This window comes from Leptosomus discolor, chromosome 8, assembly GCF_034619465.1.
Source record: "Leptosomus discolor isolate bLepDis1 chromosome 8, bLepDis1.hap2, whole genome shotgun sequence".
NCBI lineage: Eukaryota > Metazoa > Chordata > Aves > Leptosomiformes > Leptosomidae > Leptosomus > Leptosomus discolor.
Genome location: NC_141398.1, coordinates 24,243,672 through 24,270,724, shown reverse-complemented (window position 1 = coordinate 24,270,724; position 27,053 = coordinate 24,243,672). Strand labels below are relative to the sequence as shown.

At 34.5% G+C, this 27,053-nt stretch overlaps 1 protein-coding gene across 3 annotated transcripts in view; it reads left to right on the top strand.

Annotated features, from left to right (window-relative positions):
• LOC104345085 (cadherin-9) overlaps positions 1 to 27,053 on the top strand; it is a 66,999-nt gene that overhangs the window by 21,177 nt on the left and 18,769 nt on the right. For 2 of the 3 annotated variants that reach the window (XM_086469018.1, XM_086469017.1), the window contains exons 2-4: positions 2,141 to 2,435; positions 20,733 to 20,852; positions 23,140 to 23,307. In XM_086469018.1, coding sequence (XP_086325144.1) covers positions 2,141 to 2,435; positions 20,733 to 20,852; positions 23,140 to 23,307 — 583 coding nt within the window. The remainder of the gene's footprint in view (positions 1 to 2,140; positions 2,436 to 20,732; positions 20,853 to 23,139; positions 23,308 to 27,053) is intronic. The other variant, XM_086469019.1, reaches the window with a different exon arrangement.

The following is a 27,053-nucleotide window of genomic DNA, read 5'->3' as shown; positions in this document are numbered from 1 at the left end:
TGTTAGCTTCACAGAGGCTCCAGCCTCCGTAATGCCTTATGTTAAGTGATTTCCCTTGCCCTGACCATGGGATCAATCCCTCACTGAGTTCCCAGACACTGACCATGGGATCATCCCCTCACTGAGTTCCCAGACACGGCTCTTGCTCCAGCTGCTCCCCCATCTGGCTGGCTGAGGACGTTAAGGAGACACTTAAGAACATAGGGCATCATTAAAAGTACTTGGCCTTTTTAAAGACTTGAAAAGAATCTGTCCTGTCTTCATGAGAAAAACTAAGTTCAGGTGCTAGTCATCAGTCCTGAGATCTGATCCTTATCTGGCATATTTAAAAAAGCTTCTACCTCAAGGAAAGAGGAGAAAGCTCTATTTGTCCTACAAGGTGAGGAATATCTCAACAAGAACAAATGTTTCTTAGGGACAGAAAATGGGCCTGTGTGGCACAAGACAGAATCATCTGATCAAACTATATTTTGTACTTGATATACAAAAGAGACTACTATTTTTTTTCCTGAAACTAAGAATCTAATATGAAAATAAGAACAAATATAAAAATAAGAAATATTTTTAATGAACTTCATATGGGATTACATAATGATGCACATTCTGCATCAAGATACCCATAAAATAGTTATTTCCTCTGTATTACCTGTAGAGTTGACAGGTTGAGAGGGGCTTTTTTTGAATGCTGTATGCATGTTGTATATAATTCTTTCAACCCCTTGTATGCAATCCTTAAGAATTTTCACAGGTATTTATTACAAAAGAATATATTAAGTGCTAAAACTGTTTGGATAGTCATCTCACCCAGTCTTACCTCTAGAAGACCATAACAATGATCAGATCACATTTAGTGACTGGTGTTAGGCTACAGTGTTAAACTGAAGAAAAAAAATCAAAGTAAAGAAATTTAACAAAATCCACCACAATCACCCTTCATACACATGGAGTAATAAAAAGATGCAATGGCTCAGCTATGAAACATGGAGATAAATGCTGGCAGGAATACAGAAACAAGGAAAAAAATGGCATAAAATAACTTATCTGTCTCTAGTGACTATCAAGAGTAATACCTTCACTGATACTGAACAACATTTTTTCAGGTGGATGACATACTATATTTTTCCTCTGAGAAAAATAAAAAAAGTGCTGGGATAAGATTCTTTCTGTCCACGTTTGAAAAACACTCAAGTCACTGCTTTGTGGTCAGATGTGACTGTAAGCGTATATCTGAGGAAAATACACTGCAGATGTTCATAAAAAAGGAACTGTGAGTCCCTGTAAATGAAATTAGAGGAACAGACTGCTGAAAAAGTGTATTATGTGAGAATTTCTAGTGCCTAGGTCAGCTTCAATGGTTGGCTTTGGTTTTAGGCACTTTTTCATGATGGTGCTATATGGCAAAATAATCAGTGCTTGTAAGTTCACAGGGATACAGTTTTGAACTCTTATGAAGAGGTGCAGTAGGAAAAGAACTGTTAAACCCCACTCAATGCTTTGAAAATTTACCTCCTAGTGTTCTTGAAAATTATTTCTCCTGTGTGGAGAGGACTAGAAGGAAAGAAGTAATTAACTGAGGTAAGATGTTCCTAAAGAAATTTTTTTTAAAAAAACAATCAAACCAAACCAAAACAAAAAAACACTTAGAAACACAAGTTGCTTAAATCAGAACGTTTATAAGTGATTTTGGGAAGTTCAGAAGCTATAATTCTTAAAATCCATTTCTTCTTTGTTGTTACAAGATAACTGTTTGCCTTGTCAACAACCAATAAATGCGAAGACAAGTATTATTTTGCAAATAAACACTTGGGAGATTTACACCCCCTGTCATCTTCAAATAGGAGTTTCTGGTAGTTTCTGGACAGATTATTTAAAGAAATACGTTCTTTTGTTTTACATTGGTATTATTAAATACTACTCAAATATCTTCTACATCCCCCTGTGTCCTTATGAGTTTGTTTAGGGCGATTTTTTATGTATGACAATCTAAAATTTGCAATTTTTCCAACAGTGAAACAGAAGATAACCACTACCAACCCCAATTATAGTTCAAGATTGTACAGACTTTCATATATGCTGAATGATTTGGTCTGTAATAACAATATATATATTTATAGAAGTCTTCTTTTCTACCTCCCTAAAGCTACACACTGACCAAGATAAAGGAGATGGAAATTTAAAATACATATTAACAGGAGATGGGGCTGGCAGTCTATTCATTATAGATGAAAATACAGGAGATATTCATGCTGCAAAGAAATTGGACAGAGAAGAAAAGTCCCTGTATGTGCTACGTGCCAAAGCTATAGACAGAAAAACTGGAAGACAAGTGGAGCCAGAGTCTGAATTTATCATTAAAATCCATGATATCAATGACAACGAACCAAAATTCACCAAGGACATGTACACCGCCAGTATTCCAGAGATGTCTGGAGTTGGTAGGTAAAAACTTATCCTTATGTAAAATACAAATGGCTTTGAGTTGATTTGAAACTTATAATTAATTTACTGTTTGAGACACTTAATACTAACTTCTGTGAATATCCATGGAAAAATTTTGTTGCCAGTAACGTGTCATAAATTATTGGTTTCTTCTTTTATATATTTGTTTCATCTTCATCCACTTCTTAGTCCTTTTTCCACACTATAAGCTACTCTTTACTCTTTTAAGCCCACCGAAACCATCAAGGAATGCAGGATGTATGGTTGTCTTATCAGTTACTACATAGTTTTGCCACAGCTGAGAATGTAACTTGCATAAAATGTATCTTTTTTGTATTTGTAAAGTCTAATTTACCAAACCTTTCTGTACCTTTAGACAAAAACAACTTCAAGCATGTAAGTATGTAAATCAATTATTGTATCAAAATGATGCAAATTGTGTTCCTACAAATACATAAACATTTGGTTTGGATTTTGTTTGTTTATTTGGGGTTTGGGTTTTTTAGGTATCAATATTAGTAGTTGATGTTGGTGGTTTTTTAATACGGGCTTGTCTGTTTGGGGATTTTTAAGAGACAAACATATGAACCCCTTCCCCAAAGAAATAACTCTTTTTGTTTAAAAAATATTTTTCTTCATGGGTAAAAACCTACAGCTCTTCACAACTGCTGCACTTAAAAGTAAAAATGTGGAGTGACAGTAGAAGACAGGTGACAAACATAGCATCAACAGAAAACAATTCTCTGAATTTTGTTTAAATAATATAAAATGATAGATAATATTCACTAGTACAGACTCATCAGAAGTTATCATAATTACTTAAGTGCTCCACTTTTGCAGCAGAGACAGTCTCTCTGATAAAATTAGTAAGCATAAAATACATAGGCTATGGGAAACAACTGACAGATAAATTCTCCAGAGTTATTTACTTACCATTAATTACTGTAATGGTGTGCAAAATCAGCCCTGGATTATGGCACTGCTAAGAGAGACAATAAAATATCGATCAATATTTGTGACAAATCTGCAAAATAATTTCCAGAAGCTAATAATTATCACTGAGAGCAGTAGCAGAAGTGTAACAGAATAGGACTGTCTTTTATAACTCTATTTTATAACAATGAGAAGGGAATACCTACACTACGATGTATAATGCAGAGTCCAAGAATGGTTCTTTTAAAGATGCATGGAAAATAGAGAAATCCTTTCCATTCAGAATTGACTTTGCGGATAATCTGTGAAGAAAAAATTTTGGCAGTGCGCCTGTCATATTTAATTTAAAATATATTTGTAAGGAAGGAACTCTATAGGAATAGATAGGATAAAAAGCACAATGTCCATGTTTAACATTATCACTTAGTCCAGCTTCATTAGATTCAATAGAATACGATCCAGTGCTTTGGCACTGCTTGTGAAATTTTAAGTCTATGAAATGTCTATATTTGATGAGGATAATGATAGTATAAGTACCATTTTGTACTTTAAGCTGAGAAAGTGTCCATAAAAGAACCAGGTAAAGGTGAAGAAAGAATTAGAGGAAAAGGACTTAAAAACAGTAAAAAAAGCCCCTTGGCTTCCAAAATGAAGGCAAAAATGGATCTGAGTTACTCTTTGCTCTGTTTAGTTGACATTTGCATTTAAGTATATAAATACTACACTGGAATGGCAATTTTTAGCATTTGAATTTTAATGAGTAAAAGTAGTTTTGTAATTCCTTAAAGTAGCAGAGAATAAGAACCCAAATCCAGATCAGTCCATTCAATAACTAGAAATTCTATAGTTCTGAAGTCATAAGAATGCCAATTTAACAGTCAGGATGTACATATAGGTAATGAATTCACGAATATATTCCTTCTTGGAGTCCTGTTGTCCCATTCCTCCAGATAAGGAAGCAGATGCCATAACTGAAGAAAACTTGGGAGTGATAAAGGTGAGATTCTTACCGTAAGTGGAATAAAACTTACAGGTAAGCCAGTATTAATCTTCTAAGCCTTGCCATAAAGCACACAGGAGAACACATACAGAATGAAGACAGTGTAGTGCTCAAAATATCTAGACAGAAGAAATCCATATGAATGTAAGCCAGCATATATGCACTAGGCAGCACATGCAAGTAAAAGAAGAAAAAAGAGAGAGTGATAAATATTAAACTCAAAACTGATACAGTGTGGCAATGGGCTGCGGAAGTAACTCCTGGTTCATACTTTCCACAGTGGCTAGTGGAATATCCATTAAAAAATCTCCAATGCATTATGAAAATGGCATTTAAGCAGTTGTATTTATTCTTCGTTCAATAGATATGATTCAATGAACAACTACCAGCTTTTCTTTTGTCTGCATATGCAGTTCAAATAATTTTTTCCTGAACATGCTGTTTGTTGCAAAACATCGCGAATTTACAGAATTGTCATTTGTACGAGCAGTTCATTACACCTCAATACTTAATCTCTTCAGTGGTTTTGGTATACGCTGCTGTTCACAGATTACATAGAAGTTCAAAGCTAAATTTGGTAAGGACGTAGGGCCAAACCTTTTAGTTGGTTCTGGACTGTCGAATTTAAAATAGAATTTGAAGTTGGAGGTTGTGTAAAATAAGTCAAGAACTGAGAAATTATTGAATGAGCAGTGCATATTAGGTTTATGCTGCTATGAAAGTAACTGCATCTGAAATAAAAGGACAGAAAATATACTGGCAATTAAAGGTAAAAAAAAAAATCACAAAAGTCCCTTCCAGAAAACCAGAAGACTTTAGAATAAAAAACTAAGTGCCCTTTAATTCCATTTGTCCCTCTATAACAAATGGAAGAAAATAAGAATAATAAAATAAAATCAAGAATCCCTGGAATAGGGTGACCATCTTTACTAAGACTATATCAAAGGAAAAAGTCAGTGTAGTCCTGTATTACCTGCATAAATAATTAAGATGATGAAGGTTATTTGTTGTAAGTATATATACACAGATTCTTGCATACCTAACCAAATAAACTTTTTGACTACAAACAACTATATAGTTGAATTATACACATTTTAAGACACAGATATACTCATGATGGGCAGGTTAAAAATTTGTGGGAAAATCTCAGTTTCTTCCCATTCTTCACTTCCTCCCAATTTTGTGCTGTAAACAATAGGTTTTTTCTTAACTATTATATTTATTATGTTTGCCAAGTTCAACAAACATGACAGCAAATATTTATGAAAGCTCAGGAAAATGTCACTAAGATTGAGGAACTGAAAAGGAATCATCACTAGCAATGTTTCCAGCATACTACATATTTCTCATTGTGTTACCAATTGTTTCTTGGAATAACCAGATTTAGAGCACACAAGGAAAAAGCCCAAGCTAACACCTCTGTCAGAATGTGTGATTTTCAGTACCAATAGGCAAATCTCACTCATGTTTAACTAGTTTGACACTAAGAACAGTGAAAGCGTAACATGGATATTCAGCACAACCTGTCCAAACCTGGAGGGAAATATGAATGCTCATTTGTGCACTAGTTTGTGTTAATCTTATGTTGTAGTATCTACACTGCAGCCATCAAGCTATATATAAATTAGCCTTCCTATGTCTAAATGGGATCCAGTCATATCTCCAACAGCATTATGGGTATACCTAAAATGCTGTATAACAAGGTTAGTACCGGAAGAAATCAAAACCACTGAAGTGAGCTTACTGCAGTGTCATTTCAGATACTTTTATGGAAATGATCATGCTAAATGCTCACAGTGATATTAACTTAAAAAATTAAATGAGAAAGTTAGTTTAAGAAATTCTAAAACTCAATAGCATGGAATTTCTCATTAAAATCAGCTACTATACAGAAGAACTGGAGCATAACACCTGCTGTAGCTATACTTCTAAAGAGTGCTAGAGTTGACTGGAAGAATCCTGAGATTTATGTCAGACTAGGAAATTGATTCAATAGAAAATAATTCTAAAAAAATAGAAAAATATGCTGGACAGACCCGTAAGGTTTAATCAGAACATAATACAGAAATAAAGGAACAGAATATGTTTAACATTTGAAATTGATGGAATGCCAAAGCTGTAAGATACAATCTTGGTCACAATGAAGAGCAGGTGGATTTGAAGCATGACCTATTCTGATTTGGTTATGTTGTAAAAATATTACAAGAGGAAACTGCAGAGAAGCTGAATACATATTATGTATTTTGAGAATAATATTCTCATTTCCTCTTCATGTGGAAGGAAAAGTACATCCCCGATCATATTTAAAATCTACTCATTTCATCTTCAAGGCTTACACAATTAGAAGCTGTGATCCAAGTATTTTTCCAAGCGAAAGATGATTGCTAAAAAATCAAAATAAAGCAAAATCAAAACTAACCCTATTCTCATTGTGAAAACACTTTTCTGAGGACACAAATTGTTATTAAGAAATTTTTAAAAAGGGAAGTTAGCAATGAGATGTTCTATGCAGTCCAATCCCTTTTGACACTTGAGTCAATATTATCACATCCTCCTGTATCTGCCTTTTTAATTTTAATGATAAGGCTTACCATTTTTGCTCATTAAACATATTTAGCATGCAGCTGATGAGTATTTCACAATGTATTTTCAATCTTTTAATTGATCCTGTTAAGAGAAATGATAATGCCTAATTTAACTTAGCATTCATTTCTTCATACTTAACTGCCACTTTCTAGATTTTATGGATCTAAACAAAGGCACCTTCTGGTTCAGAATTTATACATGACAAGATTTGTATAATATTTAAGTTTATTTTAAGATATTTTAAATGGTTAATTTTAAAATTTAGAATTTTTCCATTACATTACTTTTATTGTAAATGCAGCCAGAATAAAAGAGCTTTTCTTTAGCTGAGTAGTGAAGTTTAATAGGGCATTATGTATGGAATATAGATAAGGCCATTTTCAACTCAGGCATACAGGATTACAGTATTCCTAAACGTGCCATGTATTATATGCTACTCTAAATAAAAGATACATATAAAATACATACACACAAAGAGAAAGAGAGAGAGAGATGAAATTGCAATAAAACACACAGGTTAATATACATTGATACTACCATTTTTATTACTGTGCTATTGTCTGTGAGTGCAGTAGTATATACTGCAACATCAATTACACAATGATTGTGTTAGAAGTTCCGTTGCTGTTCACTGTTTCTATAGTATCTCTTGTGAGTCTATAAGCATCACAACTACTACTTGATTTAAGTAAGACTGCATTCTGAAATTTAGCTTTAGTTACATCACATTTTCAGCATCACATAATCATAAACACATATTTCTCAAGAATAGTTTGTTATTTTGTATAGGAGGCTCTTAAATGAACAAGTAGAAAAAAAAAAAAAAGAAAAGAAACTGAACCAAATACAGTAACCATCTCGTTTTCTATTTTTGAATTCGCTTATGTCAGTAAGCATTAATCTACAGATGTGTGTAAATGACTAAAAGGAGGCAGCTCTCATCTTTCATATCTCAGCAGGAAATAATTATATTTTCTCCTCTGCACATTTTCCCTAGTTTCAGATGTTTATTAAAAAAAAAAATAAAGCTATGAATGACTGTCTTGACTTTGCCACAAGCTTATAAAAACTAGTTTGCTAACTTGCAAAATTTCAGAATGCTGATAGTTAACATATACTTTATTTTAAAATGAATTATTGAGTTAGCTTCAAGAGAAAGATATATTTCAAATAAATATTTTTATCCACAAGTTCATATTTTACATTCTGCAGTTGAAATAGTATTAGAATTCCTTTTTGTCAAACTAAGCATGATGGCAGAAATCCCTAGCTAGAACATTTCCGATATTTCTGTTCACATTTGTGACTACAACTAAAAAATTTCAAAACAACTATAACTGTCAGAAGCTTCATAGGGTTCTTTTTTTTAAATGTAATATTTTAATCCTTTTAAAATTTATCTTCTTTTTTATTTTTATATAATGAAAAAAATGCCTTTCCACAAAATAAAGATGAAAATATAAAATTAGTTCAAAGCCTTATTATATTTTCTTAAAGAAAACAATCAGGGTGAAAAAACCAAAAACCTTATTTTGCTAAACAGTTAAAAATATAAATCTAGTTTTCCAAGAAATTTGGGGTATTTGGCGTGTTTGTCCATATGTTCTGTTAGATACATCCGTAGCATCTTTATTTACAATAGGCTTGCACTAGATTTTTATTGAGAAAGTACACAGAATGCCTTATAAATATTTTGTATTCGGTATGAGGCAGAACTTTGTCAGAAGAGTATGAGTGCGCACTTTAAAACTTTATATTTCCATTTGAAAAAAGAAAACCACTGGAACACCAACGGGATCTTATTTAAAACATGACTATTTTTTTCCTTAAATTATTCTATCATTCTTGTACATAATATGGACAGCATATTCCTAGCAAAATGGAGGTCTACTCTGCAAGGAACTTACTAGAGCTGTGATACTATAAACTGGTTATTTTGAATTTGTACAGCTCCATTGATTTCAAGCTGGATATGATGTAACTGTTCATATTTCCCTGCATGGACTTTATTTCATGATAAATGTATATAACTTCTGTAAAATTCAGATGTCCATTTACAACTAGTATTCTTTTCCTGAGGTTTGTCCTATGTTTAGTTAGGTAAAAAAAATCATAGGTAATGTAGACATTTTGGTTGTTCAGAAACAGGACAAAACCATCCTCAGAGGAAAACCTATGAGTCTACAACACTCCCAAATAATTATGTGATCTCAAGAACAGAAAAAACATACACTCTGATTCAAGTGAAAAGCAACAGTTTCTTTTAAGAACCAAACAAGAAATGTAATTAATTTTTAACAGTAATATTTTGGGATGATTATCATTGTACAGCTCTATTCAACATCCAAACATAACATATGAAATTAAAAGTAAAAAATTTATATATTATCTTTTCTTCTTCAGAGCTTTGCTAATTTTATTTTTACAGAAATAATTTTATACATTAACGATACTGCATTATTCTTTGTTACATACTGAAGAAAAGATAAACACTTTAAAAACTAATATAAGCAATCACATATATGAGTGAGTATGTGTGTATATATTTATATGAAGGTAAAGAGGAAACTTAAATATATAAATATTTTTTTATAAAATTTGGGAAATTCCTCATAAGTCGTCAGAAACACCATAGTTCCTTCAAAGTTTATGCAGAACGTATTAATGTCACACTTGAAAAAACTGAGACACTGCATATTCAGAAAAATGAGGGACAAAAATCAGCCTTAACAAGATTCAAAGCAGTGCTACTGAAGAATTCAAATAATTCACAAATTTAAGATTTACAGAATATTTTAACATTTCAGATAAGCAGATCTCAAGCTACAGCCAAAAGAAGTGGCGCTCTTTTTCTCCTTTTGGTGCTGTCTTATGCCTTACCCATTGTCCTTCTAAACCCAAAAGAAGAAAGTTTAAGCAGCTAAATTGTCAGAAAAAAGGTCAATATTCTATTCTGCTACTTTTGGTTCCTGGAACAGATCACATGAGTTTAGATGTCAGAACTGGTGCTAGGGAAGTGGCAGGAGCATGTAAAGCATAGCAGGTAAAAGCAGGAGAGAGTATTTCATCTAGTAGTATCAAACCTCAGCTGAAAAATCACTTGACATATTCATTTTTCTTCAGATACAAAATCCTCATATCTTCTAAACAGGACTCCTCACTTTCTTTCTCGTCTTCTTTTGTGGGGGGAAGTTTTGTTTCTTATTAAAAGACCACAAGTCTGAGGCAGCATGATGGGAAAATCAGAACCATCTATTCGCCCCCTGTGAGTAACCACCCACTCTTGGTGCTAGAAGAAATCGAGGATTTGTAGAAGTCCTGTCAGCCAGTAAAGGTAGCTAGCTCATGCTGTAAACACAGGAAGGTATAAATAATTTCCATATTTCTGTACCATGGAAACTGAGCCTCTGTCAACTCATTGTTAGAAGTTTGTGACCTCCTCTGAGCTCTCGTAAACCTCCACCTGCTGACTCTTCATGACATGGTGGCCTAAACTATTTCTTGTAGGAAGGAATAAGATGACAGCAGTTCAAATGCAGCAGTTAGTAAGCAGGATGTGTGACTTTTAAAGCATTATACGGGACTTCAGGCTTTGTAAACTGGTTGATCTAAACTTTGGAGATGCAGTTTTAAGGTGACAAAAATCTCATTTAATCTCTGTATGTCTCAATTTTGCACCAATTAATGGAAGACTAGAAAGCTCCACACCATAGAAATATCAAAACACGTTCAGCTACTGCAGCAACGGACAACACAGTGCCCTTGGAGTGACAGTCTTCTGGCCAAGCTGAATTTTAGGCCTGGGCTATGCTAAATATGGCTCCCTTTTATATAGCTCTGAAATTATTCAGTGCAATACTGGTTGCCTGGCTATTTTATTGCAACAAATTTATTATTTCCCATTATCTGTGTACATTGAAAATAAAACAAAAAACACAGAGGTCTCGACCTCTCTAGATTAGAGCTTGAAATTAGCATTAAAAGTTCCTGTGTCATACTTAGAGTAAAAAATGTTTGATGCATCCATTTTCCTTCCTTTTATTTCAGTAGATTTTCAGCTATAACACTATAATCTATGAACAAGAGTGTAATGGGCCTGAATTCTTTACATCAACACTTTTGCTCACTCTGCACTGCAGTACAATGGGATATGTTCTGCATTGTTAGAGATGCTGTCCTTCTGATGGAATGTTAAACCAAGGTACTTTCATCTTGCATGGCTTCACATCTAGAAAATAAAAAATTCACTGACACTCTGCAAGTATTAAGGAACAGCCCTGTTGCTTCAGCCAGCATATACACCTCTTGATACGAACATACACTCTTTATACATCCTTTGATATAAAGAACTGTTGCAATTCACAGCCATGTTCAACCTGATTTCAGAGCCACAGTAAATACTGAGTTCCTATGCATGATGACAGTTTACAGGCACCTAATTTATTCCCTTATGAGCTCTTGCAGCTACCAAATAATTTTGCTTCTTTTAAGACACACTACAGCACAACTGGTGTGGTGAGCCCCTTCTCACATTTGTGTGACCATGTTGGAGCCTGCAGCAATTGAACTACTGGTACTAAGAACTGGAAGAGCTGGGACTAATATTACTAAGAGCAGATCTTGCTTATAAAGTGCTAACATTAATGTCTCTATTTATATGATATTAATGCACAGGGTTCTTTCCTGACACCATGTAGTTAAGTTACTTGTGTAGTTTTAGGTGTCCGAAAAAATCCTTTTCTTCATTTAAATGATTTTTGAGAATGGGATTTCTCAAATATTGGATCGGTAGTAGGCTGGGAAGAATGGACACACAGATCTAAGTCAGGAATTGTAATTAACTAGAAATAAGTTAAATCTGTTTGAGAATATGTTATATGTAGCCATAAAAGAAATTTACAAATTATATTGAGAAGTATTATTTCATGGTTTTTTAATTCTGTTAAATCAAAGCACAACTGGGTTACTTAGTCTAATCGTCTGAATACAGAAGCTTTTCTATTGTCTTATTCTGGACTATCTTGTCTAACTCCTGCTTATTTGAATACTATTCTATATTATTCCAACTGATATTCATCTTTTACTAAGTACATGGAACAAAGTAGGTTACAATATTTCTCATGGCAATTTCTGTATTTTTAATATCTAGCAAAATGCACATCTGCAAGTTTTCACAATGACAGCAACCCTGATGCTCACGTTTCTTTAATATCTACTATCTAACCAGATGCCTCAAAAGACTTTCCAGAATAGCTTTTTCCTACAACCTCATAGATACGTAACTGTGAAATTAAGATCAAGCATGATTAAGATCTCTGCAAGTATCAATTTTATTCCTTATGAAAGTTGTTCATATCTTCTTATTTAAAACACATATTTCTCACACCTAATTAGTAATTTAAGGAACAAAACAAAACAAAACAACCTAACTTTCTGTCCATTGAGATACGTATGCATGTCTGAATAGCCTGCATTTAGGAGGTGCTGCCAATAAACTGCACATTTTCAGCAAAACTTTCTGTCGAAACCCAGCTCAATAACAGATACCAGCCTTTTGTCTTAATAATAATATGCTACATTATCATGGTCATAATAGAGATTCACATATGGTTTCAAATCGCAGTTGTTTGCAGAGCTGGCAAAAGGTAAAAACGCTGTAGATTTCTATTTACTTACATTACAGATGTATTTTGAAGATGCAAATGAGACTGAGATTCTTGTTCCCAGTCATAAACAGAAATCCATAGTAAAGAAAGTCTCCAAAATCTAATAAAGAGATAGAAAAGCTGAGCTCAAAAAAGTGAGCAAATTAAAAATAGGTACAGAAAGCTAACTTGTTCCTTCCCCAAAAAATCATTAACCTGTCTGTATTGCATTGTAAAATACAGAACTGTACAGGCATGTACATCAGAAACTCGAATTTTAGTCCTAAAAAGTGGCAATTATTGAAAACTCTTTTCTTTTAAGCTTGCTTTTTTGTTCTTAATTGAAACATTTATTTGAAATCATATGGAGGACTCCTTTTCTTTCAAGAAAAGGCAAAGCAGAAAGCTTCTTAAAGCCATGCAGCACAAAAGGCCCTGAGAGTAGCGAATAAATAACATCACTATGATTACTTCAGTATTTTAGAAATTAAAAATTATAAATAGAATGAACAAGAACAAACTTGGTTGGAACTGTTGGCTAAGAATTGGGATTTTTAATCAATAGATAACCATGGTGCAGCCTTTACAACTACTACTTCTCCTAGTAGGATCAACAGGCATAAACTCTTCCTGAGTTTATGATAAAAACAGCTGAAAGCTGTTTTTCTCTTTTGGCATATTCCATAAATTAAGAGGGCCAAGATCGCCAGCTCTCATCTTTAAAAAGGAAACATGTGATAGGATTCCTGTGACAGACCTGCCATGGATGGCAGCTGTCAGTCCTCAGAGCTGGCCTGTTTCCACATACTCTGTAAAAGCATCGTGGTCAGAGAAAGAGTAACCAAAGTAACTAACTGCCATATTATGGCATTACTTGTTCATCCTTCAACATGTTGGTTTTGTTAGCAACTAATTCTAGTTGGAACAACCTTACCATATGCATAGCAGCTCCAGGCCCAGAAAATGCTATTGATGAGTTTCACCATTATTTTGAATAGAAATTTTGAGGATAATTTTGTGATTAATTCTTTTAATTTGGGGGTTTAATTTCTCTTTGAGCATAGACTGCAGATACTTGCTCTGCCTACAAGAAGTATGTTTTCTAACTGTAAGTATGTACAGCATATTGAACAAAACAAAAAAAATTGCTAAGCTGCGGTTCATTTATTTTGGATGGCAGATCACTTTATACTGTAGCTCTTTAGTCACTAGGAAATGCAAAGTAAAAGCTAGTCAACAGTAACACTTGAAAGAGTCTGACTACTCTTTTTTCTATCTTATCACTGCCATTTGATGGCACCAGTATTGCTGTTTCAGAAGTAACTTTCTTTATGGTGAGAAGGGGAAAAACAAGCTTCCCAGAAGAATAAACATACACAGAGCTGTTCACCCACCAATACTTCAAACTATTTTTGTTTCCCACTTGTTACCGGATCCATAATGCTTTTCAAATTCTCATGAAGGGCATCTGATGCACTTCACAGTTACAATTACTGCCAAAGGAAAATTAAAGTTACTGTATCAAGGTGTTGAACAGCTGGAGATAGAGGGCCAGAGGCTTAATTCAGCTTTAGCCATTCTTTTCCAATTCAATTTCAGACATTATGTTACAATGGTATATGTATTGTATTCACTAGCAAAAGCCTCTACCCCATACAGCATTTCAAGCAGATTAACAACAGAGTGGTTTAGTCACATTGCATCTTTCTATATGGCGAGACAATCATTGTCACGTACTTTCTTCTTTAATGCAAGTTCTGATAGCACAATCTAAAATGTGACTTCATTTTATCATAGAAAAGGAAACATTAAACAAAACCTCAAACCATCAAAACACAACAAACACAAGAAATGATGAGAATTATTTCCCCATTATGTTTATAAAATACAAGGGATTGTTTCTGAGTAACGCTGCATAAAAATATCTTTTTGAATAGGAATAGGAATTGGTGGTAAGGTCCATCTGTTTTTACTGGTATGGAGTGAAATGGAAAGGAAAAGGTAGTTCTGAGGGAAGAAGTGAGGGTGTACCACGCACTGTAGCTTGGTTTTCTTGCATCTCATAAATTACTTGTAGTCACATTAACAGGGATTACAGTGACTGCTGATGTACACCATAGTGGTACAAAGTTTGTGATTCCTGGATAGGAGATTGATGGGCAGCCAAAACAAAGGTACAGTACCCATCTACAGGAGCTAGCAACCAGCTGACTTCTCAATCAGCCATTATGTGAGACTATACGCACAAAAATAAGAGACAGAATCTTTTCAAGCGAAATTAAGTTTCACCTCATACCCATAGGGAGGGCTATTAAAAATTATCAACTTGGTAAAATATAATTTATGAACTAATGTATCTCCTGGTTTATGCCACCTTTCTGCATCTTCTATTTTTTTCTTTTTTATATACATTTCTGCTCAATATATATGGTTGAACTATATTTTAAGATTCTTCTTAACTTTCCAGTGTCATGTTATTGCTCCTTTGAATCTGGTTCTTCAGGTTCCTTATTTGTTCTAAGGTGCTTTATTTGTTTTTCTTAGTCACACCCATTTATTTCTCTTCTAGCTTGGATCATTTCTCTATTTACCCATTGACACTTGACCCTTTTCTGCTTTTACTCTTTGTTTTCCTTTGCTCTTACAAACTTTCATGCTACCAACCTTCTGTCCTTTTCTGCATCAAAAAAAAAGCAGTCTAGCAAAAACTCCACTGCATTGTGGTCATGTACAAAAGAGCAAAGTTCACTTTGCCATTCCTATTCCTTCAGCTTTCTAGGTAGAGCTGTCTTCCAGTCAAAACATAAGAGCTACATCTCAACCTTATTTAGCTCTGCCCTTTGTATAGAAAGCAGTCTGAAGTAATGTAGCCTAACTAATGCAGTAATGAGATTCTTGGTGGCAAATTCTACATGTTCCTAAACTTTTTAGGACTGGGTAGTGCCATATGACTTCTCCTAGTTCATAATTTCTCCAGGTCATTGCCTAAGCACAGACTCCTGTCCAGAGGGAACAACCTGCTCTCAAAACCAAAAGTGGTTTAATACCTCTCAATATTTCTGTTGCTCACATAAAATTTCACTCATGTCTTCATCAGGGGTATCTCCATAGTATGTCTGTATGAAAATAATCCTTGGAGCCATGCTATCTGAGCAAACTATCTGTCCACTTATCTTCTTTAGGCTCTTAGCCAAACAAAATTCCTAATTTTGCCTCCAGAGGTTTTCCAGCGCTGTCCCAAATCTTTTCAGCTTGCAAAAGTAATCCAATTCTAAAATCTTCCCTCCATGAATAAACTTGATGAACAGCAGATTGTCACTGTGCTTGAAAACAGGAAGCAAGCACAAGAGCTTCTGCTTTAGGGAGATAAAGTACTTCCTGCCTCTCCACTTAGTCCAGCTGGTCTTCTATTTCTGAAGATGAAACAGCCTTTCTGCTTTGAGTGGAGCTCTCTTAAGCAGAGGCGCACATACATAAGCACACACACAGAAGTTCTCTGTAAAAATCAGAACTTTTCCATAATTGCCAATTTTGACAGAAGTTGACTTGAGAAAAAAAAAGAAAAGACGTCTGGCAATGTAAAAAACCCTGTTTCAGCAATTTCAGATTTTTTTTTCAATTTCCAAATTACTTTTTGAAAACTTTACATTAGAAGGCCAAAGTCTAAACCAAACATCTTTTTTTTTTTTCTTAAAATCAAAAGTTTAAATTGATCTGAAATCCTGCTTTTAGAAAAAATCACAGAATCAAACTCAAAATGTACTTTGAAGTTACAAAATTCCCTTTGGAAAAGAAATGTCATGGTTCTGAATGATAATTAAATCACTATCATTTTTTTGATCCAATGTTCATGGTGGAATCTTGACACATACTATGCTAACAACATAATCTGCTCATTTTCTTCACCCAAGATGGAGATTACTGTTCAAAATGAAGGTTACAGAAAAAGTTATCAGTAAAAATAGCATTTTCAAGTAGACACAGATATATTCTTCTGACTGGCAGAAGCTGGTTTAATTCATGTCAACCAAAGGAGCCAAGTAGGAACAAGAGTTGCATGCTGAAGAGTATGACTTTACACGAAAAAGTAGCAAAATATGTGTCTATCTCGTCTAGTGGAAGACTTCTTTTGCCCTACAGCATCCTCTGCAGGGTATTTACTTCATCTTTGCAATGCATTCTGGTATTGTACTAGGACACCTAAATATACCAGAGGGACTCTTCAAAGACTGAGTAGCACAGAAAAAATAGAAAGCATTTTAAACATAATTCAAGAAAGTATTCTCATTTCAAATGCTTTTTCAAATTTCTTTCTCGCTCCTCACGAGTTCTGGAAATCTGTGTTAGTGGGTCTTAGTTCTGACACTGAGTTATGCTGTCCTAGATATGGAGCTGTGCTCTCTAATTCAATTTTCCTTTTTGGACTCTACATTCTTACATGCACATACATGCATACGTATGCACACAGAAATACATGCACACAAAGACATTACTTAGATTTAGTGTAGCTTTGTCTTCTCTTGGGTTATGTTCAAAATTATCCTTCTGCATTTTGCTATCCTTACATTAGGACTGCATCCATTACAGATGTGTTGTCAAAGTGCTTAAGCTTCCAGACTCAAATGTACATCTAAGCAAAGAAGAAAAGGAAAAAAATAATTAATGCTGATGTTATAGCACTCACAAAGCTTGGCAAATTCAACAAATTCAGCAAACTGCTATTTCTTGCTCATTGTATGCAGACATAGAAAGAATCTTTGAGAGACAAAGGCAAAAAAAAAATCTGCAAGCTGTGTGAAAGAAGTATTGAGAATTCATCAAAACAAAACAAATAAGGGAAAAAAAAAAAAAAAGAAAGAGAAAAAGAAAAAAGAAAGGAAAAGAAAATACATCATACCTCTTGAGAACTCTGAGATTTAGTTCCCACCCTGAGATGGGATATGTTTGCTGGGTAGGATTGCATTGAAATTCACTTTGTTTTGCATAAAAGTGATGTTATCACTCCTTAGACTGCTATTGTAATCATTCTCACATTTTCTCTGTCATCTTTCATACCAGATCACTTGTGTGGTGTGTTTGATATTGGCTGGCTGCCAAAGGCCCACCCAGCTGCTCTCTCACCTCCACTCCTCAACAGGACGAGGGGAGGGAAAAAAGATGGAAAAGGTCATGGGTTGAAATAAACACAGGGAGATCACTTACACATTACCATCAAGTGCAAAACAGACTTGACTTGAGAAAAAGAGGCTCTACCTCACTCCTTCATTCCTGCTTATGTTGGCAGCTGTAGAAGTATCTCAGAAAACTTCTAATTTCTACCCTAGCAGCCTGATTCATATTTTAAATAATGCTGACCTCTGCCAACAAATGTGGACAAAAGGCTGCTTGTGTAGTAATCTATAAATAAACAAATGAATAAGTACATCCACATGCTGTGGGTGTCATTTACAGGGGTGAAAATAGAGGATAGCTGTCTTCAACTAAAAAGATCCAAACTGGTTTTGCCTCATTACCAATTACTTTGTAATTAGTGCTAAATTTCTTTATTTCACTGCCTTTCCTGGTTTGTTTTTGGACCCCAAAAGCTAAGGGAAGTTTCTTTCCTCATAAAAAAAAAAGCTGCACAAAAGCTGTCATCCATGAGGATCCTCCTTTATTACACAGCAGAGAAGAGAGTGAACTGCATGCTGATAATAAATTTTCTGAGAATATACTTTTGTTAATTGTTTTTCATGGTTGTACTGTTAGTAGTTTACTAGAAAGCACTGCTGCTATAACACTATTTTTTTCAACACTCTACAAAATTCAACAAATAAAAAAACCCATCAATATTTTGGAAACTGTAATGAGATCTCTTTCTATATGAGGTCCACTTGAATTATCTGGTAGTGACCTCCAAAGTTGCTGCAGGGTTACAGCTTCTGTACTACCCTCAGCAACCATAATTATATGGCACTTGAGCCTCAGGAAACAAATATGATATGCATTCCTGTGAGACAAAGAAATTTCCCAAAGACTGCCCTGAGTTCTGGAATGACTTTGTTTAAAAAAAAAAAAAAAAAATCATTCTCAAAACAGGCTTCAGGGTTCTTTTTTTCATCAAAACAGTACACTAGGAAAAGAAAGTTAATGTGCCTTCAGTTGTTATGACCATACTCAAAATTCTGTATCAGTCCCAAGACAGTGCCTAGATCAGGAGGCCACAGCAATAAGTTTTCCTGATGAAGATATTTTGGAGTTTTTTGAGGGAAGGGTGGGATGGACCTATGTATTTCTTTTGATTCTTACCGTCTAGATGATACAGTGGCACACAGTATATGATTCTACTGATGACTTTTACATTTTTTATAGGCTAGCAAGTGATACTGACTCTCCTGGTTATTCTTGAGGAGGCATGGGATATAATTTATTTGGGGTTTTTTTGGAAGCAGATAGGACTCATGGAACTTTAAATTTCTTTTAAAAATGTCTTAATTTTTTGTCCAGAGGAACAGTTCTGCTGGACACTGTTAGTGATAAAATTGTCCTTAAATATTCAGTTCTTCAGGATTATATTTACAGCTCAGCTTGGCACAGAGATGACCTCTAACTGTTTAACCAGGCAAAAAGTAATCTAGATTGCTGATGGCAAAAATCCTCTTCAGAGTTTGATGAATTGTGACAAAGCATTTTCACAACTTTGTTCTGCTGGTATGTTGCAGAGAAAGTATTCCTCCTCTCTTGTCATGCTGTTCAGACAACCTGAAATAGTGGAAACTCTTATTATTCTGTAGGTAAAACTGTTATGTGTAAAGCTGCATTACATACTACGAGAAAATAGGTGCATCTAACAGGACCTAATAATAACATGTGCTCTCATAAATCTATTTTGATTACTCTGGATTTCTACTTTCCTCAATCCCTCCTATACACTGAAGAATGACAGACGATTCACTTCAATTCCATTAGTCACAGGTAAATGAACTGCTTCTAGTTTATAGTCAAGACAGATACTTCACTGCAAGTTATCTGGGTGAACTTCAGCCTAGAGAGGCTGAATGTGAAGAAAAAAAGGAATAGGAAATGATATTAAGTGCACAGTGTTCACTAGACGTTTTTCTTATAAGAAAAGTGAGATACATAAAAAATACCCAGCCAAAAATAGGGTAAAGAGCTGCTTCTCAGTCAGCCTTCTGTCTTTGCCAAGGAGTTAAGGACCTTTACACTTCTAGTTATTAGACTGCCTGCATTTATCCGGACATTTGTCAGCTCTAGACTGTGGTAGTAAAATGTATCCTGACATCTGGAAAATTGCTTAGAAATAAAAGCTTGTGAAGAACAGTTTTGTCCTTTTATATATCTTACAAGAAAGGTTTTACAGAAGCTTTCATATGCCTCTAAACCATAAACTACACTAAATGTATTGGCTCAGAGTGCTCTTAATTCCATATAGCCTATATTCATCTTGTGATCACAGGAGACAGGTAAGCCATTTTCATGTAAACTAAGTGGATACTGAAAAAAAAACATAGTTATTGTTTAATGGCTATTGTTTTCCAAATAGGTGGATAACTTTGATCAGAAGAGAAAAGAAACACAGAATTTCTTATTGCAAAACCAAACTAATTTTTTAAAAACTAGTTAGGATGAAATAAAACTTTTTATTCAGTCTAACTTCAGATATTTGGAGGTCATCACCTAAGCAGAAAACGAGTATGGGGAAATTTGCTTTAGGTTAATTTATTGATTAAGGCAAACTTAAGAATCACAATGATTCTTTTCACATAGCAGTTACCTACATTTTAAGCAAACAGTTTCACCTGAGGTCATGTTATTACCAGAGAACAATCTTCAAACCTGTTTAATCACCAAAAAAACCTAATGCTGTATTGGGTTTCAAAGACATGTGTCAATCCCTATGCGTTTACTCACGTTTAACTGAAGCATGAATCTTAAGTGACAATGATTTTAGTTTTAGTCATGAGGAAGTTGAGACATTATTTTACTGTTTACTTGGGCAGGATGACGCTGGATTTGTTCCCCAGATGCTGTTCAATTTTTTACTGAATTCAATACTGAAAGAACTGCATGTAGTTTACATGTAGGTGACTTCTTAAAATCTGCTGTTCTCTTGTTTGGTACACATTTAGGTACATCTGTTATTCAAGTGACAGCCACAGATGCTGATGATGCCAACTATGGAAACAGTGCCAAAGTGGTGTACAGCATCCTACAGGGACAGCCTTATTTCTCAGTGGACCCAGAAACAGGTTAGAAATCCATTCAGTCTTAATTTTTTTGATGACAGAGACAGCATGCAGGTATCAAGACACTTTTCACTTGCATTTAAATATTGGAGCAGGCGTATGGCTTCATATGACTTGACACAAAGCTGATACACTTTTTCTAAATGGGAACTGGAATCACAATAGAAGTATGGAGGGTTTTGTTAAAATAATATTATTGCAGAAGAACTACTTGGTATGAATAAGACTTCTTGAAGACAACAGTTAACTGTAAAGGTCAACAGTTCAGAAAGGGTGTAGAATATTGGAAAGAGTCCGAAGAATCGTGAAAGTATTAAAGCTTATTTTACACCAATTTCTGGGAATTTCATCTGGTTTTCTTTAAGAAAAGAAAAAAGGAAATGGACAATCTCAGACTGTAAGGTAAAATAAAAAATATCCTCAAAGGTAAATTAAATATTTCTAAGTTTGTGATAGATTCTTGACCATTGACAATTTTTAGCTCAAGATGCTTTTTGAAACTGTACTACGATCCCAACAGCGATTTGAATTGAAGCAAGAAGCATTAATGCTTTTAAGTTGTAAAGCAGGAATGGAAGCCCTTTTCACTGTTATGCAGGAAATCAGATAAGAGATAGACACAAAACAGAAAAATTTGTGTGAATTTTGAATATCTATAGTCAAAAATTCGTGTTCAAAAAAGAAACAAAGACCACCACTCTCCTGTTGTCCAGATTCCTAATCCTAACGCACATAAGACTTAGCAGGCATTGCACTGACTTCTTCCTGCATGTTATCAAAATTGTTCTGGATTAAGAATCCAAAATTTAAGTGCAATTGTGCCTTAGAATCCCTGAAGTTCTTAATCCATTGAGCATGCTCAGATGATGGCTAATTTTCATTTGAAACAATTTCTTTTTTGAATACAGCAAGGGCATTATATGAAAAAGATTATGAGTCACACGGCTACAGTTTTAAAAGGGAGCATAATGATTTTGCCTAGAATTAAAGCGTTTGAGTTTTTTCCACCTTTTCCTATCCCTCTCTTTTTTATCTTTTCTCCAATCCACTACTCAAAACAGCTTTACTGAGAATGAGCAGGGAAGCAGGATCAGTAACACACTACCGTTAACTGCTGGCAGCAGGTGATTAGGCAGACAGATGATTTGGGGGAGACTTGGGCTCTCATCTTGGGTTCTGGGATTATCTTTGGTTTTCTCTAATTTGGTTTTTAATGTAACATATATTAACAAGCTTAGGTTCAGTAATCAGAACCTGGTAATCCTGGATCAGACATAAGTGTTCATAATGACTAGACTAAATTGTTGGGGTTTTTTTGTTTCACTCTCTTTCTAGGAGTAGTATTTTTCCAGGATCGTTTTATTATTTTTTTTTGCATAATAGAACAGCTTCCATATGAAGCCAAGCTTGTAATGAGAGACACCTTCTGAGAAAGGAAAGGCAGGGGTGTGAATCCTCCAAGCAAAAAAGGACACTGTATATAAATTCTCCCACTTCACAAGAAAAAGCTCTGATCACTTCAACCTTGTAAAGCAACCATCCTTCTAAAAACAACAAAAAAGAAAAAAAGAAAAAGCTTTACTTGGTTTTCTAAAAGAAAATATGTGTGTGTGTCCACTTTAATGAAAAGGTCTTTTGGGGTTTTGATCCCAGGAGGACTGAGATCACTTCTATGTTTAGGCTATGGGATTTTGGGTTTTCTCACCTAAGGCCCCCACTCTTTTTGTGTGCTGTCTTAGACATTTAAATTACATTCATGAAATTCTTGAGATCAGACACCCAAAACACCAATCTTACAATCTTGTCCAATTCTTTTATTAGCTATAGCCCTAGCTGACTTACAGAGGCCACCGCTGGGCATCAAAATCTATGATCTGTTAGAGTCCAAAAGAATGAATCCAGGGCATGTTAGATTCAGCCTTATGCTATAATATCAAAACCTCACTAGGGCTGGAGATTACATAATGCATTAAAATAATAACTGGGGAAAGTAGCAGAAAAACTGCATTAATTCAACAAATATATTCATATTTTTGTCATTGGAAGAATAATTAGCTGATTTAGCACAAAGAATAAATGATGTCTCTGTTACATTTATTTATCTTTTTTCTCAAAATCACATTAAATCAATAGATTGAAAGTCTTATTGCAGTATACCTTGCTTTGATTGCTATGGATTAACATCTGCATAATATATTTTACATGAATCCATTTAAAAATTCTGAGATTAAAGTGGGTGGTGCTTCTTCTCATTCACCTCTCTCTCTCTCTTTTTTCTCTCTTCTCCAAGGCGTAATCAAGACTGCTTTACCAGACATGAGCAGAGAAAACAGGGAACAGTATCAAGTAGTCATCCAGGCCAAAGACATGGGAGGCCAGATGGGAGGACTATCAGGGACCACCACCGTGAACATCACACTGACTGATGTCAATGACAATCCACCTCGCTTCCCCCAGAGTATGGAGCATCTAATAGTTCTGTTGTTTTCCAAAGAACCTTTCTAAAATCAGTTGTTTCACTGCTGCCGTCTGGGATCTTTTTTTCTCCTCCTCTTTTATTAATATAAATACTGGCCCACTGCTATGTCTGTTTATGCTGCAGCATTACTAAGGCAAATGGGAATCTCTGCCTATATTTTTTTAACTGCAAAATATTTCTTGGAGTGATAAACTTACTTCCCACTCTTACTCTGCTTACAGGAACATGAGCTGTAAAGATAACCTAGGCTAACTGAAAAGACTTGAAAGCCTTTAGAGGAATTTAATTACAAAATATAGGGTTCAGTTTTTGGAAACACTTTTATTTCCACATGTTTAGGTAAGCAAATAGGTCAACAAGTTTTCTAATGTACCACCTTACAGAGCCAGAGTTGGTCAGGTGGTGTGCTCTGCTGGAAGTCTAAGAATTTTTTTAGATACTTGTAACCGGTGTTCAGCTCTTGATGTTGAATGATTTTGATAATCTAGATCAGTTTGACACAATTAAATTTTTAAAAAATATTTCTGTAGAATAAAAAATGGCAAACAACAGAAAGCTGCAAGATATAGAAAGCTTCAAAGTAGCGTACAACAGATACTTTCATCCTTGGCCACTGGTTTAAATCCAACCCCAAATTGTTATAATCAATGTCTGAAAACTGTTTGATAGGCTGCAAATAGAAAAAAATGTACAGCCTCAATTCACTGCGTGCTGGAAAAAAGTCCACATTATAAAATTTGAATTGCTTCTTGGCAATGATTAGGGACCTGACTGTCTCTCTTTACAGATTCACCAAGGACTGAACAAACAAAGCTGATTTAGAAAACACTCTCCTGGACTTGAAAAAACTTGAAAAGTACTTCAGTATCACAGCTATAAGTACACTCAGAATAGTATAAACAGGTCAACCTAGAACCTAGTTTTTTAAAAATATTAGAAAACTCTGACAATGTGGGAGAAAGGATTCTTAAAATTACCTGTAACACTTTTTTTAATCTCTATTCATGATTACAGATTGCTTTTTAAAAATAGAGGGAAGGGAAAGTACTGCAGTCCTCATAAAGAAAACATAATTTGAATTTGCACTCAGAGCTTACTTGCTGAGAATCACCTTCACATGGCAAACTCAAACAGTAATTTTTAACCAGCCTTGCTCTTTGACTTCAGGAAGGGATACTGCTTAAACATGTATAGAATGATATAGCCCATAATATTTTGGCAAATAGGAATTCTTTAAGCCAAATTAAAATGCAGATTGCATTGCAAGCTTTGTTGCTGAATTAAATTATACTTAGAAAATAGAGAATGAATAATGCATAGAACTGCAAAATAACTTGGGTTTTCAGTCTCCTTAGCCTTTGTTACTTATGATGCTCTTCTTTCAAGATTAGCTGAAGCTTGAAGCCTGTGGAAGTTCTGATTATTTCAATAAGCTGTGGGTTTGGTACTTAATTATAGAGAAATTTACACAATTTGATGCCTCATGCAATATTCTCTGTAGCTTTCTACTTTGAACATCACCGAAACACATTGGATGTGCTATAGAAGACCTGCTGTGGGATCTATTCAATGGTACAATTTTAATTCTGCTGATGACCCTTCCCTCTCATTTTCTTTTTCCTTAGCAGGGTAGTTTTCAACACTTGCTAGGAAATCAGAGAGGAACATCTGGAGGTTTTTATTTCTTCTTAGATAGTTATGAAGAGGGACATACCTTCAAAGAACTATCTATTTCTGGAAGTCTGCTCCTTCCAAAACCAATTATCTTCCATTTTCCCTTATGTGAGGCAACAATAAGTGCAAATGTGACCCGAAGTAAAGGCTGAATTGCAAATGCAAGCAACAGAAGTCAATGCCAATGTATTGAAAAACTAAATATTGATTTCTTAGAGGGACAGAAGAAAGGAAAACGGCAGAGTGCACTGTGAAGTACTGGTTGTTCAGACTGAATTAAGAAGGAACAGATTTGCTGTTTTGTTTTGTTTCCTGAAATGAATCCTGGATAGTTAAAAGACATAGGCCTAAACTGCATTTAAATACCACCATAATGAAAACATTACACATTTTGAATTCAATTGTACTCTAAACCAAACTAACCATCTTGCATGCTGAAAATGTGTAGCACTCACACAGCACCACAAAAATAAGGAATGCTTTCCAATGTAAAAGCACTCAAGGGAGTTACTTATTCTGGTAGAAGCCATAAGCAGCATGATTAAATCTGTTCTTCTAGTATTTCTGTCAAACCCTTGAATTTGAGCAAGCCTTCAAACTTATGGTTTAGCTGCCAGGAATCCTAAGTTACATCCCATTTTCAACCTGGTTTAAAGGAATAATAATCATGTTGGTCTGTGTGGATTGCAGCCAAATAGTCTACTGCTGTGTCTTCAGTTACAACCTTGAATTTGTAACAGAAAATACGACTTAGCATCAAGCATCAGCTTCCATTTTGTTACATATCTATATAAATACAGTGTATTTGCAGTGACACTCTTTTGTACAATTGTGGATGGAAACTTATTCAGCACTCTGATGTTTGGTATATTCCTTGTACTTAAAAGGAACCTTCAGGACCCTTTAAGTGTCTTCAGAAAAAGCCAAGGACATGTAAATATAAGAAACAAGCTAGTTGCAAGAAAGATACTTGACTGTATTTCACTACAGGTCAACAATTTATACAGGTTCTTATTGGACCCTTCAAATAAAGTTTGTGCATTTTATCAGGTGTTAATTTTGTCAGAATCTTAAGGTATTTTTCCATTGCTACTTCACTCAATTTCATATTAATTTACATGAGAAAACAGATAAAAAGAAGTATCACATTCTGGAATGTGATGTAAAGTGCTGAATATATCAGATTTTTTTTTTTTTTTTGCATTTTCTTTTTAGCAAAGAACTGAAAATGCTGATCTAGAAACATTTGTGTCTTGCTAGGGGTGAAAGGTCTTCATTGTTTAGTTCTGACTGGTCAAGAAAACCATCTGATTAATACTTTTTCTGTAACAGTGTGTTCTCATAATTCAAATTTTATTGCAAATGTCAGAAAATACATATAAATTCACTTTTCATACACACAGGCAAGATTAAAATGTCTGTGTAATCAGAATTCTTTCTAGCAAACCCTGATTATAAAAACATTAAATGAAATCAACCATTGAAAGAGCACAAAAAGTATATGCAGAGTAAATTGAAGAAAATCTGAATGTATCTGCATTTCAATTAACTACAGCAATTAACATGAACATATATCGAAATGCTCTTTACCATGACTCTTTGATATGTATTACCAATAATGGATGAATGAATTACTTTCACAGAGAACACCTACAAATCTTGAATATATTTTTCAAAAGAATAATTAAAAATGCCTATCCTATCTTAGTCTCTGTCTAAAACCCACACTGGTTTCTACAAATCTTTTGCCTTGAGAAAACAAAACAAAATCCCCTACTACTTCTAAATATATCTAGGAACAGTTCTAGAAAACTGAGAGAAAAAAAAACATATATATTGTTAAACAATCAAGGTTAGAACTTGGTTTTGGGCTTCTCTGCTCCTTATAGAACAAAAAACCAACACAAAACATTAAAAGCACAGTACTAAATGGCTTTGAAGAATCACTTGAAATTTTTATGATGCTTTGTCAATCAACTTCAAACCCTGTTTCAAGTTTAGTATGATGACCAACAGCGTTTTTCTTAAAGTGTTTCAAACTTCAAGTTACT